The sequence below is a fragment of the Alexandromys fortis genome, unplaced genomic scaffold, assembly GCF_014885135.2.
Source record: "Alexandromys fortis isolate MF-2015 unplaced genomic scaffold, M_Fortis_MF-2015_v1.1 scaffold_107, whole genome shotgun sequence".
Classification (NCBI taxonomy): domain Eukaryota; kingdom Metazoa; phylum Chordata; class Mammalia; order Rodentia; family Cricetidae; genus Alexandromys; species Alexandromys fortis.
In genome coordinates, this window is record NW_026067987.1 from 2,668,774 (window position 1) to 2,684,923 (window position 16,150).

Here is a 16,150-nt window from a genome sequence, read left to right on the forward strand (position 1 = left end):
GAGAAGAGGAAGGAAGGAGGAGGCGCCCCAGGAGTCGATGCAGGGGAGCTGCGGCCGAGCAGGGAGGCGGGTCCTTTCGGGTGCGGCCACCGCGGTTCCGGGACGCGACCCGGGGCAGCCCGCCCACCGCGCGTAAGGTGTTCTCCAGGTAGCGCGGCACCCAGAGGGCGCCCTCGCCCGGCCCGCGTTCCGCCGGCGACAACGCACAGCTCCCCGAGCGCGGCGCCCTTGAGCCGCAGCGGCCGCGCAGGTTGGCCGCCGACTGGTCCGCCCGCCAAGAGGAGGAAGCTCTGTCCCTTCCCGCTCGCCGCGGCTGGCGTCCCCACCCCGTGGACTCTCCACCCTGAAGCGGGCGAGCGGCGTGGCCACGGAGGCGCCGAAGAGGGGCGAGCCGCCTCCGGGCAGTGGCGTGGCCCCGGGGGACAGGGCGCCCGAGCGGAGGCGGCGGCGCGGCGGCGAAGGCGCGGCGCGCGATGGCAGCTGCCTAGCCCGGCGTGCACGGAGCAGCCCGGAGCTGTGGCTAGCCAGACGGTGCGTCTGGACTGGAGACCCCGGGGTCGCTGGCGCGGCAGCCCGGCAGGCAGAGATGGGCACCGAAGCCGGCCAGGGCATCACATTCTCCGTGCCGCCCTTTGAGTCCGCGGGCTTTTGCACCATCCCGGAGGGTGGCAGCTGCCGGAGGGGAGGAGGAGCGGCGACGGCGGCGGAGGGCGAGCCGAGCCAGCTGCCTCTGCCGCCACAGCCACCGCCACCGCCGGGCAGTTTCTGGAACGTGGAGAGCGCGGCCGCTCCTGGCACCGGGTGCCCTGCTACCACCCCCGGGTGCAGCGCCACCCGAGGCCGGGGCAACCCTGGCAGCGGGGGCGGCCGGAGGACCACCGTGGCATATGTGATCAACGAGGCAAGCCAGGGGCAGCTGGTGGTGGCCGAGAGCGAGGCCCTGCAGAGCCTGCGGGAGGCGTGTGAGGTGGTGGGCGCCACCCTGGAGACCCTGCATTTTGGGAAACTAGACTTCGGGGAAACCACCGTGCTGGACCGTTTCTACAACGCAGGTGAGTGGCAGTTTCCTCGCCGTGGCCGCCGCCGAGTTTCCCTTGGCCGTCATCGTGGAGAATGTTTTGTTTTGTTTTGCTTTCACGGGCGGGAAGCAAGATTCCTATTTACATCATGCGTATTGGGAGCAATCAGAGAGGTTGCGGGACTATCCTGGAGCCCGCTGCTCCTAGCAGAGAGGGTGTGTTGGTGCATGAGACTGTTCGGGAGATTCGCTGATTTATGCTGTGGAGCCCCTGGTTCCAAGTCTAAGGCTTGAAGAACATTTTTTTTCAGCATTGCGAGATCAATCAGTTCTCGCCAGTCGGTATATCATTAGGTTTTCCTTTCACACACCTGTGGCCCTCCGAGGTGCTGTTCTGTTCTCAGCCATGGGAGGAGTACTGAACGCCTTGTGCCAAGCAGCCAGCCGCCTGCAGAGTGTATTGTGTGTGCGTTTTCAAAGCATGGCCTGACCTTGCCCAATTCATTTCACCTTCAGGTTGCTGTGGCTTGAATTTCCCATCTTCTTTCCAATTTGAACAGTGGACTACATCACACATGTGTGATCTTTGTCAGAGTCTTACCCAAAAATCCAGCGTGTGTGTGTGTGTGTGTGTGTGTGTGTGTGTGTGTGTGTTTTAATCTGCCCCAGATACTGTGGTGGGTTTTGGGAGGGGTTATAATGTAACATCGTTTAAAGAGTTCCTATGCTATTTAATGACAGATTTGGTTGTCCAGTAAAGTGATTGTTAGCATATCTGTGGGAAGGGGATGTCTCCCTTTTTAGCCCGTTTCATGACCGAAGCAATTAGCTGCCTGTTAGCTGATGTCAGGAATGGCAACGTGTTGCTGAAACGCAATGAAATCAAGGAAATAGACGTGCTAATTTTTATAATTGTGGTGGTGGGAAAATCAGGCTTTATATCTTCAAAAACAGTAAGCTGCTTACGTTTGTGATCGCGGGTTTTATATTTCAATCTAATTCTCTTACAGCCTTCCTTCCAAACACCTGAAGTAGGCTTATGTCTGTTTTGGAATTCAGCCAAAGCTGAATATTTTAAGAACAAGAAGAACTTCATGTTAAGGAAGCCAGACTAAATAAACTGGGAATTTCTGGTTTGGGTATTTTTTAAACAGCCTGTGTCTTCATAACTGAGCATGAATATAATATATTATAGCTTGGTTCTCGGGGTGGCTAGCTATAAAAAATTACATAAACATAACTTTTCTAAAAATTATAGCACTCTTATTTTTGGATTATATTTTGGAAGAAGCTTCAAAGGACCAAATGATATGAGAGGAAAAAAGCCAAATAAAAACTTGAGCTTATTTTTATTGCAATGATAGAGTGGCCATATTTTCCCTAGGAGTCCAGAAAAAAATTCTTAAACCATCAGCTAATATGAAGGGAACTTTTCTAACAAGGCCGTCCCCTGTTAGTCTCAAATACCATCTCTGCAGAAGGGAGATAGGTTAAAGAGCGCAGACATTGGAGTCTGTCTCACTTAATCCCGTGTCCCAGCCTAGGATAAGAGTGTTACTTAATCAGGAGGGATAACTAATCAACCCAGCGCTAGTCCTAATACTCTTAGGCAGGGACTGGTTAGTGCAGAATGCTGACCCTGAAAGTGCATAGGGGCCTCTGGCTGCCTTTATGGAGGGCACGTTTGCTATTGGAATCAAAGAAAGTATTCTCTGGGGGGGGGGGGATTGCTGGGATCAGGAACTGGCAAAGGTTTGCAGAGACATCAGGTGCAGTGAGGACCAGCGGTAAGTCTGGAGACTCCCTTGTTAGTGGCCAGCCTTGCAACCCACTGTTTCTGCCACCTTAGACAGGCCCGAGTCTAGTGTCTGCTCAGCTGGATGATAGCTTTGTCTGCTTGTTTGGTTTGGTTTTTAGAGACAGGATTCTCTGTGTAGCCCCGGAACTCCCTCTGTAGACGAGGCTGATCTAGAGCATAGAGAGATCCGCCTGCTTCTGTCTCCTTAGTGCTGGGATTAAAGGTGTGAGCCACGGCCACCAGGCTGTTAGAAGGTCTCTTACTCAGCATGAAGCTGTGATGGAATAGGGGTGGTGCCAGTTTTGTCCTGACCCTTCCTCTTTCTAAACTGAAGGATTTGGGCGTTGATGGTAGTCAGATTCAGGTTTTCCCCTGATGTCTAAGAGAGTGGTCACTCTCCTTCCGTGTGAGCTGGCCAACTGTTTTGGTTGTTGTTTTGTTTTGTTTTCTGTCAGAGGCCAGACAGAAATATGTGAGACTCTGCCGTCTTTCAGGTTTCTCTCACAGGTTCCCAACTCTGCCCATGAGAACTGCCAGAAGCAGTTTCTAAAGAAAAGGATTGTGCCATTGAGAGTCTGAGGCTAGCCTGCGCTATCCAGTGAGTCAAAGGCTAGCCTGAGCTACACAGTGAGACAGTCTCCTTTTCAAAAACAGAAGCCAAGCAAAGAGAGTATGGCTGTGGGTGACAAAACTGTACTGGTCGCCAGTTTTAGCTTGCAGGCTGGCTAAGCGTAGAAAATGCAGGTCCCTGGGGCATGCATGGTCTTTTCTCTATACCCTTCATCTGGAGATTGACTCCTTAGGACACAGCTGGAAGGGCATGGCCCCTCCAGGTGGGCTGTTTGTACAGCTCTGATTTGGGTCCTATACTTGTGAGAAAGGCTTTTCTTGTGCCTTCCAGTAGGGGTTATTTATTTGAAAAGTTCACCAGGGCAGAAGTGGAGAAAAAAATTGAATCAAATGTCTAAGATTTCCCTGAATCCTGTGTATCTGTGCAAACAAGAAAGCAGGCGTATTGGAACAAGGAGCTTCGGGGTCTGGATTTCTGGTCCTGTTTCTTCTGTAATCTTGAGTGAGTCATTTAAACTTTCAGGAGAGAATGGTTTGAACGACCTATTCTGTTCTTTAAATTTTCAGTCTTATTACTGCAAATGACTCATTGTACTTCATAGAGATGTGTAAGTGCTGGTTTATGGCCTGTCCTTGGTCCTGAGGAGCTCAGAGAGTGGGAGGGTGGAGCCTGTGACGGGGCCATCACAGAGTCACAGAGCCCATGTAAAGGTCACTCAGAAGCCACAGATTCCCACACTCAGAGCTAGGGTAGATGGGGTGAAGGGTAACTTTTTTTTTCCCTTATGGTTTGAGACAGGGTTTCTCTGTCTAGCCCTGGAATTCCTTGAACTCGCTCTGTAAACCAGGCTGGCCTCGAACTCAGAGATCCTCTTGCCTCTGCCTCCTGAGTGCTGGGACTAAAGGTATGCTCTACCACAGCGGGTCAAAGGGTAATTTTTTTAAAAAAAATGTCTATTAATGTTTTGCCATGGGAAGTTTCGGGTCCTCAGAAACTGGAGTTACAGACAGTTGTGAACTGCCATGTGGGTCCTGGGAGTTGAACCCAGGTCATTTGATAGAGCAGTCCATGCTCTTAACTGCTGAGCTATCTCTCCAGCCCCCACAGGGTAGCTTTTTAAAGGACATGGCACCCGAAGCCAAATAGGAGGCTGAGGACAGCCCAACCTGGGTCTTGTTTATTGTTGTGGCTTCTTCTCCAGCACTGGAAATTGCACCTTGTGCATCCCGGACAGGAGCTTTGCCACTGAGCGGTGGCAGCATTTGGAAAGGAAGGATGGAGCCCAAGTAGTTCAGCCTAGTAGAATGAAGAACGGATACAGAGTGCTCGCATTGTTAGACTTTCCCCTATTCTGTGTGATGATGTCTGTTTAAAGAATGCATTGGAACGGAAGTTTTCATCGAATTCTGGATTTTACTATTATTTATTCCGGTTTGTTTCTGGACTGTTAGCCATTCTCTTCTTCTCTCAAGTAAAGCTGATTCATGCTTAATTAGTGCTGTTGTGAAAACCATCCATGCGTCTTAAAGATAGTTACGGCTTTATATACAAGAGAGTCTCGCTCAGAGATGGTAGATACCAAGCCAGACCACACCTGCTCCAAGTCCTTTGCATGGTAGGCGGTAAGAGTCTGCAGAGGCTATGGGTGTCAGTGATACAAAGGGCTGCCTTTGTGGACAGACCTTCAGTGCTCACAATTTGAACTTGCTGTGCAACGGAGGATGACCTTGAACTTCGATCCTTTAGCTCCCACCTCTTGAGTGCTGGGTTTAGACTCTCCCTTATATACAGTACAGGGGATCAAACCCAGGACTTCATGCATGCTCAGCCAACCAAACAACATTCCCAGCTCTTAAGAATCCTTAATGGGCACTGGTTCTGTGTGTACCCCTGGAATGACCTTCCGTGTCTCCTTATTTTGCTTATGAAAACACTGAGCCGTAAAGAAGTTCTGCGTGTTCATTCAGGTTCAGTGATTTAAGATTGCGTCACACCTTTCCTCGGTACGGTAGCAGTGTTGGAGGCGGCGGATTCCGGATTCTGGCTTTGCCATCGTACACCTATGGAACCCATGCACTACTCTAAACACTCAGGAAATGATGTTTCTGACCCCTCACACTGGGGTTTTGAAATGCTCCTCTGGGTCTTAGACCGGTGGCTCTTGCTCTGATGCATTTTGTCAAATGCCCCTGATGCCTTTGGTAGGAGGAGCATCAGCTTGGATAAGGGAAGAGGCTGGAGAGAGACGATGCGGGAAGAGGAGGGTGCTCAAGTGAAAGAGGAGGTACCAGCAAGATGTGGGAATACTTTCACCTCTTTCAGCTTTCTTCCTCACCTACCCCGCTTAGGGCCTTCAGCTCCCCGCTGATGTAAGGCTTAGGGACCGTGCTTGGCTCAAAACCGCCTACCTTCCTCTTGGTGGGCACTGGATTAGATGGACTGCCCACTTCCCCTTTCCTTGTCATGAGCCATTATTGCATCTGCCGGGGCCTTCCTCTTAGCCTGACTCACTGAAGATTGCAATCTCCTGCTCGGTGTTTCATGCTCTAGCAATCGTGGGGAGCCGGAAGGAAGCACGTGGTAGTTGAAAGTTTAGGCTCTTAGCTTTTCTATTTTCATCCACATTGTCTTTTCAGTGGAGTTGAGTTTACGCTCAAAGTGCCCCTATGCTGTTTTGCCAGAGCGGCGTCTGACCTCTCTGGGCTCCATTGCTTCCTGCCCACCTTCTTAGGACTTCCAGTTCTGTTTGGTAAAATAAAACATGAACCTTGGACCCCTCTGTCTTAGACGGAGTTCTTGAAAGTTTTCCTGCTGACTTCTGCATTTCTGCTTTCGAGTCCAGCCCAGATTTTGTAAGTATTATCATTCATTTTGGGAGAGAGGATGAAGCATGTATTCCCAGTGAGCCAGTAGTTCCCATGAACCCGTTTAAAAAAAAAAAAAATCGAGAGAACTGAAATGCACTTGCCAAGACTTTGTTTTTCTAACTAAAGATGTTCTAACATGAAGAGAAACTAAGAACAACAATCTAATATAATGGTCCTAAAAAGGAAAGATGTTTTTGTACTAAAAGATGAGCCCGTAAGGAACTGGGGGGATGGCTCAGCGGGTAAGGTGCATGCTTCAAAGCCCGAGGACCTGAGTTCAGATCCTCAGAGCCCCTGTGAAAGCTGAGAACACAAAGGGAATCTGCGGTCCTAGTGGTGGAGACCAGAGCATTGCAGGGCTTGCTAGCTAGCCAGTCTCGCTAAAATGGCGTGTTCCAGGGTCAGTGAATGATAAAGACCCAGAGTCAGATATAGAGGCTAATGCTGAAGATCAGAGCAGCAGAGAGACCGGTCACCAGAGAGTTCTTGTATCCTGTCCTCAGACTGCCTCCTCAGACTGCCTCCTCAGATTGCATCCTCAGACTGCACTGCTCCTCGGATTGCATTGAGCTCCTGTCTCCTCCCGCCTTATATATTCCTCTCTCCACCCAGCCATATCACTTTTGTCTGCGCTTCCCTAGTGCTGGGATTAAAGGCCTGTGACTCCCAGGTGCTGGGAACACCTTTGTGTGAGCTCTGTTTCTCTTTGTAGACAGATTTAATCTCAAAGTGTCCTTGAGTCCTGGGATTAAAGATGTGTGCCACCACTCCCTGGCCTCTAGTGGCTTCGCTCTGCACTCTGATCTTTAACCAAGCTTTATTTGTTAAAACACAAACAAAAATATCATTACAGTGAGGGGACCCCCATCTTAAAACACAAGGAGACAATGTGGAGAGCGATAAAGGAAGACTCCTGAGGTTGCCCTCTGGCCACCTCTACATGTGTTAGTACAGGTAAACACCACATGCGCACACACACACACACGCACAACACACACACACACATACACACACACTTAAAATGTTAATCATGCACTCACCCAAATTAAGTAGGGACTGGGAAGCATGACTCAATGCAAGAACACTTGGCTAGCATTTGCAAGAACCCAAGTTCAGTCTCCAGCACTCCAAACAGCAACACCAGCAACCACAACACTGAGGGCAACCATAGCGTGAAGACTCTTGCAGTGTGGTGGCCCAAGCCTGCAGTCTTAGCGCTTGGGAGCTAGAGGTAGATGGGTTAGGATTAAAAAGTCATCCTCAGTTATAGGACAACGCTGAAATCAGCCTGGACTACATACAACCGCGGGACATAACCTCAGAATCAAGGACAGGTCTTTGCATACAATAGAGGTATGGGAAAACTCAGAGTTAGTCGTTACTCACCCATGATGCCATGGGTGAGTGAAGACTGTATTTTGTCAATCAACACAGAAGTTTGTGTTCACAGCCTCTGGCCTGAACTGCCCCGTGGCCTCTCTGTACTTTTCAATCCCTCTAGTTCTCTAGAGAAATAAGTCTCAGTCCAGATTTCAAAAGAGGAAACAACGGGAAGTTCACTGGATCCAGGCGACCTACCTACCCACCTCCGGTTGCTTGGACTTTGAAGAAAAATAGTCCCTGTAGTCACCCACACATGCTTTCTTCTTGTCTTGGCATGCCATTGGGTCAGCTCTTGCTGCCTCATCTAAACGTCTAAACCTAGAGCACAGTGCAGCCTCTTGGCTTCTTGGATAACAAAGTATGATTTTCCTAAATGAATTGTAGTAGAACCTTTGCAAGAAAAGAGTGTGTGTGTGTGTGTGTGTGTGTGTATGCATGCATGCATGCACGTGCATGTGAATATAAAAAAAAGTTCTCAGTATAAAAAAAATAGATTCTTTTTAGAGCACCCATTTCTTACCCCAAATAGCCAACTTACAGATAGTCCCGACTGGCCTTGCTTCCTGTTCCTATGGCCGTGGTTTCTTTCCTCTGCTTGGCTGCCTTGGCCTGCCTTGGCATTGTCAGCTGGTAGCCTGAGCTGGTTCCCTCTCTAGGTGAGACCTGTGTGTAATGCCCACCATTGTTTTGCCTCACCAGTGCTCTTGGCTAGTGCCAGTTTCCTGGGAGTTCGCCGCTACAGGCCAGTTCCTCCGTGGTAGCCACAGGGACTATCCCTTGCTTCCTGTTTCGGAGGCCTGGTCTGAGCTCTGTTTAGTTCCTGTTCGGGGCTCAGTTGGTTCACAGTTTCTTGTGGTGGAGTGGGAGATTCATATGCATAAAACCCAGTGAATGCGTAGGTCTCTGCACTACAAGGTACCAGCTCCGTGGGTCTTCTTAGTGCTTCTTCCAGCCCTTCTCCTCAAACACCAGTCCAAATCAGTACAGCGACAGGAGACTGCTTTTTTTTTTTTTTTTTTTTTTGGATCAGGGATTCTAAGGCTCTCTCCCCTCCCCTCCTTTTCCTTTCCCTTTCCCCCCTCTCCTTTCATTTTTATATTAACTTTTTACAAAGGCATAAAAACTGAGAGACAAAACACAAGCTATGCTGTGGTGATCATCTGAATGGAGATGGAGACGAGAGGGGAGAGGGAGAGAAACGTGAAGAGGTCTGCTGTATAGCAGGGCAGGGCTTTGTGACTTAGCTAGCGTTAACCAAGACACACAGGGTGTCGGAACACACTCCTTCCAAACAAACCTCTTCTCTTACAGCAGGGACTCAGCAACGAGGAAAGAACTGCCCATGGTACATGATTCACCCATCCAGGAAGTTGTATTCCTTCACACAGGGAGTCTGAAAATGCCCATGACCTGTCTGTCAGTGCTTTCTGGCCTCCACAGCCTCTTTCATTCATACATACCTGCGAACTTCTTGCTCAACAGACGCATGGGAGAGCTGCCCTAGTACGTATCAGGGGCTGCCCGTCCATCTATTTGCTGACCACAAACTATATGAAACCAAGTATTTTATTTCCTAAGCTAGGAAACTCTTCTTCATTTAAAATTCTTGATTACACTGGGCCTGGGAGATGACTCAGTTGGTAAGGTGCCTGCTATGCAAGCTGGAGGACCTGGGCTCAGAGCTCCAGAGCCCACATTAAGGAAGGAGGGGAGGGGAGAGGATGGTGTGGTGAGTGCCAGACGGTGACTTTGTGGGAGAGGATAGACAGAAGATCCCTTAAGCTCACTGCCAGCCAGTCTAACCAAATCAACAGACTTTGGTTTCAGTGAGAGGCCATGTTTCAAAACACCAAGACAGAGATTGAAGAAAGATGCCCTGTGTTAACCCTGGACCTCTGCGTGTGTACCTGGATATTCACTCTTCTCCACGTGTATACATTTAAACTAGCAAGTGCACACCACACATGCACACGATTAAAAAAAAAATCTTGACGATCTCAATTTGTTAAGTAGAACTTAACCCGGGGCTGGAGAGATGACACTGGGGCTAAGAGCGCTGGTGGCTCAGTGCTGTTGTTTTATTTGAGAAGTGTATTACTTGTTAGCCCTTTTCACACTGGCAATCCTCCTGTCTCAGCTCAGTGTTGGAATTACCAGTATGCACCACTACACCCAGCTCAGATGCCTCTTGATGTCCTGTTCAAGCTTTCTAATCTGCATATTGTAATAAGCATAGTTTAGAGCTGGGAGAACCAGGACCAGGACGGACTCTTGTTCCTGCGTCCAGCGGCACTGCTTTCCCCTCCGCCTTGGCATTTCTGTGTATATTTTGGTCACACTGGTGCATGGATGATTTCACACGGCCAGGTCAAAATCCAAATAGGACGTTCAGTGCTGTGTCATCCACTCCTGACCATCTTAGCTGAATAGAAGGAATATATGTGGCAGCGTATTGTCTGTATTTTAAAGAATGCATGACTTGGTCAGTATCAAGGGATTGATTAGTCATGTCTTCCCACCTTTTTAGTAACCTAGGTTGTCTCCCCACTGTAACACTTGGTATATGTGGAGTGTGCCCACGTACTCACTGCAGGTGTCCTCTGCAGTGACCAACAGTGAAAGGAGCAGGTCAGACATCTTAGTCCATGGTGGTCACAGCATCACTGTGAGGGTGAACCATGGCGGTGCGCTTCACCCTGGTCAGTGACTTCTTGCCAGTTTGATGACACCAGCTGACATTTTTCTGTCAAAGGAGACAGGAGCCTAAGCCAGCGGAGCCTAAGCCAAATGCTGGCTTACCAGTCATTTAAGCTTAGGCTTTTTCCCCCCAGGTGACTCTTGAGCCAGATTCTGAGTATGAGAGTCGGAGGGATCAGAGACAAAGACAGAGCAAAGAGCTGTTCAGTGATGTACAGAGACGGGCTCCCATCCTAGCCTGTTCACGCTTTCCTGAGCAGTTCCCTTCCGAGTCTCACTGGCTCATCCCTAATAAGATAACAGTTGTGCAGTAGTTCCATCCTGATGGTTTTATTAACTGACTGAAGCAGCAGATACACCGGAGAGCTTTGAAACAGAGATGTAAGTCTTTGGGGAAAAAAAAGGGATTTATAATATGTGACTGTTTCCATGGGAACAACGGACATTGAGGAAGTCAAGAATTCCCTGTATTCCACGTTCCTTCCTAACCGGCTAACTAGAAATAACAGTAGCAGCAAAACCACCTCGGGGGCTGGAGGTGTATTGCAGTGTTAGAGACTCCAAATATCAAGGCAGGGGCCCTGGGATGGGTCCCAGCACCACTAAAATAAGTAAACATTCTTAAAGTGTAACTTGTAAATTGTTTCAATAGGAAGTAGAGTACCAGGAAGGTGAACCAGACGTTCAGCTGTTCGTGTAGCTTCTGCCCGAAGACCACAGTTGTTAAACACGTGGTCATACCTGGGTCGTTTTTCTTCTCTTTAGAGTCATTCTGGAGAATACTGGAAGCCTCTCCTCTGTTTCCCTTCCTGGGAAAACTCGTCATGGAAAGTCCTGTCTTGTTCTATCGTAAACAATGATTTTCAAATACATAAAACCATAACCTACACATACATGTCTGCCAAATATTTAATTGACTATTTAACACTGTATTTAACTATGTATTTCATTGCACACGTGCCAGGGTCCTTGTGTGGAGGTCAGAGAGTAATTCTGTAGAAGGATTGAACTCAGGTCATCAGGTTTGTGCAGCAGGTACTTTTACCTGCCAAGCCATCCCACCGTCCCTCTGCCTCATTTTTTATGCATAAATCATGACTTCGCTGTGGCTCAGCATCAATAGTGTCTCCAATCCGTATTTGCCTTTTATTATCCAAATGGAATTTTATTTGTTTACTATTCTTATTCTGGCCCAGCCATCCAGGAACTTGGCATTCAAATGATGCCATCTGCCTCTGGGAACTGTTTTAAAGATTGGGCAAGATCACATGCGTAGAGCATCTAGCCCAGCGCCCAGCAATCATGTTGTTTATTTGGGTATGGCTTGCTTGAAATTATAAGGCCAAACTCATGTCTTTGGTATGTAGAACTTCAGAGCAGCTACGTGTCCTCTGGAATAGGTTTTTTTTTTTCAGTCTAAAAGAATAAATCTATCGGAACCGGTGCAGAACACCAACTGTGTTCTCCTTGGTAACAACAGCGACTTCCCGGCATAATAACGAATCTAGATTTCCAGGCTCTACAGGAATCATCCTGACATATTCTTGGTGAGTTTATGGACTCAGAGCCTGTGCCTCTTACCACATCAAAACCTTGGGGATGGCTATCCTGTTATTCAAATGGTACCATGATCCCCACCATGATTAGAAGCCCGTGTGATAGCCCCGTGCTCTAGGGTTTTCTCAGGGCAGGATCAGCTTCAGAGAGCAGGGTTAGCAGGCCGAAGGGAGCAACAGTTGTTTTAAGGCAGACAGAGCTCTGAAGAGGCAAGTGTAGAGACGGATAGACTGACCATCCTTCAGTCCAGGGAACTGTCACAGACATGAGTGAGGGCGCGCGAGAGAATTTGGATCCTTTCATTGGAGGGCTGGACTTTTATCATAGATCCTCTGGGAACTAGCGTCAGTGGATAATGTGCATACCTGGTAGAAATGTACGTGCCTCTACTCTGTAGCAATACATACACATGTGTTTTGGTATAGAATCAATTGATTTCTACATTATCGAAAAAAGTGACTGATATTTACACCTACAGACTTGCCATACACACTATTAACCAGTATTCCATCTGTTAGCAAATTCATTTCTACTTCTCTGATTATGTGTATATCTGTTTCTGGTATAACTTCTCATTTGATCCAGTTTTTATATCTATTATATAATATTTGGTTCTCTCATTAAATAATGAGTCAGTTGGTCAAGTGTGGTGGTGGCCGATACTCAGGAGACTGAGACAAGAGAAGACTGAGCTTGGGTGATACGTCAAAACCCTGTATCATTAAATAACAAAAGGAAAGAAAGGAGAAAAGCAAGAATTGAGAAGATAGCTCAGTCAGTAAAATGTTTGCCAAACAAGCATGAGGCATGGGGACCTGAGTTCATTCCCGCCTAGTACCCACTAAAAGGCTAGTAATAGTGGACCATATTTGTAATCTCTCTCTCTCTCTCTCTCTCTCTCTCTCTCTCTCTCTCTCTCTCTCTCACACACACACACACACTAATATATAATTTTTTAAATGAGGCAGAGGTATGTGCTCCCTCGGAAAGCTCTAAACACTGTTGTGCTTGGTGATGACCAGTTGGTTTCTCTGGTAGCTCACACAGCACCTTGGAGGACTCCTAGCCAGTATGGGAGAAGCTTCCAGGTCCATAGCAGCATGACTGTGCTGTGTTCTGTGACTCAACTATGTGGTGCTCTCAGCAGTAGAATTCTGGATGCTAATCAAGAGCGCTATATGGTAATAGCTTATAATGTTTGGGGGGGGGGTCTCTGGGTCTAAACAACTGTATGGGACATACTCTAGCAACATTTGAAATTATTTTGGGGTCATGTGTATAGCGTTAACATATGTTAATCTCACTGTGACAAAGCCTAGGTTTGGAAGAATTGCCTTGGGAAATTGGTTGGTCCAGTAAAAATTTCAGTTCTGGACAATAGAATTTCATTTTCCCCAGAATTCCTAGTTTCTGGGGTATGCTGAGTCTTACCACAGAGTAAGAAAAGGGCTGTAGACCATCTAACTGAGCAGAGAGCTTGGTTTACAGACTTCCTGCATTTTTCAGTGTGGGCAGGTATGGGTGGCTGCAAAGCAGAGTTGGGGTGCCAGTTGCTTGGCATGACCAAGGGGATCAGAGAGCAGCATTGCGCGTGTTCGTGAGTTATGACAGAGCCTTTGCTTGCCAAGCAAGCCAGTGTTGCCAGATACTTTCTGTGCTTAAAGTACACTTGACTGTTGGCAAATCCGAAATAAAATCTCAAAGGAAATGCTACCCTAGGTTCCTAGCAGAGTTGTTGACCCTGCTCGGTCTGAAAACAATGGTTCTCAGCCTGTGGGTCACAACCTCTTTGGGGGTTGAATGACTTCTCACAGGTGTTGCCTAAGACCTTCAGAAAACACAGCTATTTACATTGTGCTTAGTGACAGAGGCAACATTACAGTTACGAAGTAACAACAAAAAGACTTTTATGGCTGGGGGTCACCACACCATGAGGAGCTGTATTAAAGGGTTGCAGCAGTGGGAAGGTTGAGAACCACTGTGGTAGATCTCTTTGTGGCTTCTGAAGTCTGACATGATGGGTTGTCAGCATTATGAAGTCTTCCCACAGACACTTAGGCTTTTTCTTCATTGCTATTAATGTATAGGAGATTTATTTACAAATTCATTTAGCATATGTTAAAAGGGATGACACATTTGTTTCATCAATATTAATTTGTTTATATCAGATCAAAATTTTTATTCTTAGTATTTGTGTGTGTGTGTGTGTGACCTGTGTCACAGCACACATATGGAGGTCACAGGACAGCTGTGTGGAGTTGCTTCTCGGCCTCTACCTTCCCATGAGTCGCAGGGATTGGAACTCAGGTCCCCACACTTGACGTTTCAGTTGCTAGGACTCTTTCCCTGTTGAGATATCTTGCCAGTCTCTCAGACCAATTTTTAATGACAAAAATTCATACTATTTTTAAAATTAAGAAACAAGTTGGATGCAAAGATGTAGTAATTAAGAAAGCAAATTGCAAGAGTATCTAAAAGCTGGTAACATGTAAACATTCCCGGCGTTCATCAGTGACAGGGTTAGAGGCGGCTTACGTGGCTCTCTGTAGAAGTCCAGACTGAATCCTTCTGTAATTTTACTCTGTTTAAGGTACCAGAAGGCAGCCATGGAGCAGACAACTCCAAGGTGATGAATTGGTAGGTGTCTGAGGCTAAGGAACCTTCATGGAGTATTATTTATTGAGGTCCTTCCGCCCCTCCAACCAATAGCTGCTGTGAGACCACGCCCCAATGGGCTGGTATCACAGCAGCTATTGGTTGGAGGGGCGGAAGGACCTCCCGCAACAATTTATAACTACCATTGCCCGGAGCTCGTGGGTGTTCATGATATCTTCCAGATAGTTAAACCTTGATGTCCGTGACACTCCTCAGCTTCAGCAAAATCAAATGAAGATCTGACCTACCTACTAGTTCCCTGCAATCCTAAATCACATAGTCTCATGGCGTGGTGACGTATAAACAGTAACAGGCAGTCCACTCTCCCTGCCCCCACCCCCAGTTTTCAAGCTTTACAGAACTCTGCATAGTAAAGATTTCTTTTAAATCAAAGTCATGTTCATCTTGCTAAATAAATAGTGAACGTTCTTCTGGATGAATAGATACCCTCTGATTTTTATAGACTTGGCTCTTGTCGTCACGCATTTTCCGGCTGCGTGGCTCAGGCTGGTTTTGACTCCGGCTGCTTCATCGTTCTGAGTGTTGGGATTATAGGCGTGCCCCACCACCCTCGACTGTGGAATCCTGGAGTGATCCTAGAAAGCAGGAAGTTGTCCGTGCTCGAGAACTGTCACCACGTGTCGTGACACTGCTTGGGAACTTGGAGGCAAACTCGTACGGTTGCATCTGTGCCTTGTCATGCTTTCGTTTTCCCGGGTTCAGCTATTTTGATCATCGTTTTTGTTTTCTGCTAAAATAATACCATTAGGTGCCCTGGAATTTGCAAGGAAGACACAGGAAGCCGTCCTCACTCTTCTGTTTTGAAGCTCCGCGATCTTTGGACCGTTCTTGGTTTGTTTGTGAGCCCGTGAGACGTGTGCCTGAAGAGAGATCTGTGCCAGAGGCTAAGCCTCATTCCAGTTGAGATTTTCCAAGGGAATAAAGAAGACTTAGGCTGTGACTTGAGACTCTGAGGCCCGCTGTGCTTCCAGCCTTCAGGGTAAATGCTGGAAGATGAACTTGAGACTTGGGCTAGGGTAGAAACTGCTGGCGACTTTAGCTCTACTTGAGAGAATTATCTTTTCAGCACTTGTAAGTGTCCCGTTTACCCACAGAAGAGCCAGCTTTTGAACCACGGTATACGTCTGACATGTGGTCACAGGGGAGTTTCCTCCTGAGTCAGCATATCACAAAGCTATTTATGAATGTGACCCTAGCACTCATTTTCATCTAAGAATAATCCCAGAACTATTTCTCCTTCGACGTTCCTTCTCTTTTTATGAGCCGTGTAATTTTAAATTGCACGTTTTGGATAATAACCTTTGTTTACTCCGTCTAAACCTGATCTTTTGTAAAGCTGCGAAGTTGGTTATTATTTGCTTCTAGGGTTCAGTGTGCAAAGCAGAGCGGATTCGTTTTGGTCTGTTCACAGCTGAACACACTTGTTCACATCAGGAGCTTCAGAGAAAGAGTGAGAGAAGCCCCGGTTCCCACACCTCTCCAGGGCATACTCCAGTGATGGAAAAAAACCTCCCACTCTTTCCCACCTCTTAAAGGTGCCCAGTGGCAGCATCCTGGGGCAAAGCCCTTAGCGGCAGGGGCAC

The 16,150-nt window shown here is 47.7% G+C and overlaps 1 protein-coding gene across 1 annotated transcript in view; it reads left to right on the top strand.

Annotated features, from left to right (window-relative positions):
* The first annotated feature begins 281 nt into the window (after window positions 1-281).
* Map3k5 (mitogen-activated protein kinase kinase kinase 5) overlaps window positions 282-16,150 on the top strand; it is a 205,745-nt gene continuing 189,876 nt past the window's right edge. The window contains exon 1 of the mRNA XM_050159477.1: window positions 282-1,052. Coding sequence (XP_050015434.1) covers window positions 587-1,052 — 466 coding nt within the window. The 5' untranslated portion in view covers window positions 282-586. The remainder of the gene's footprint in view (window positions 1,053-16,150) is intronic.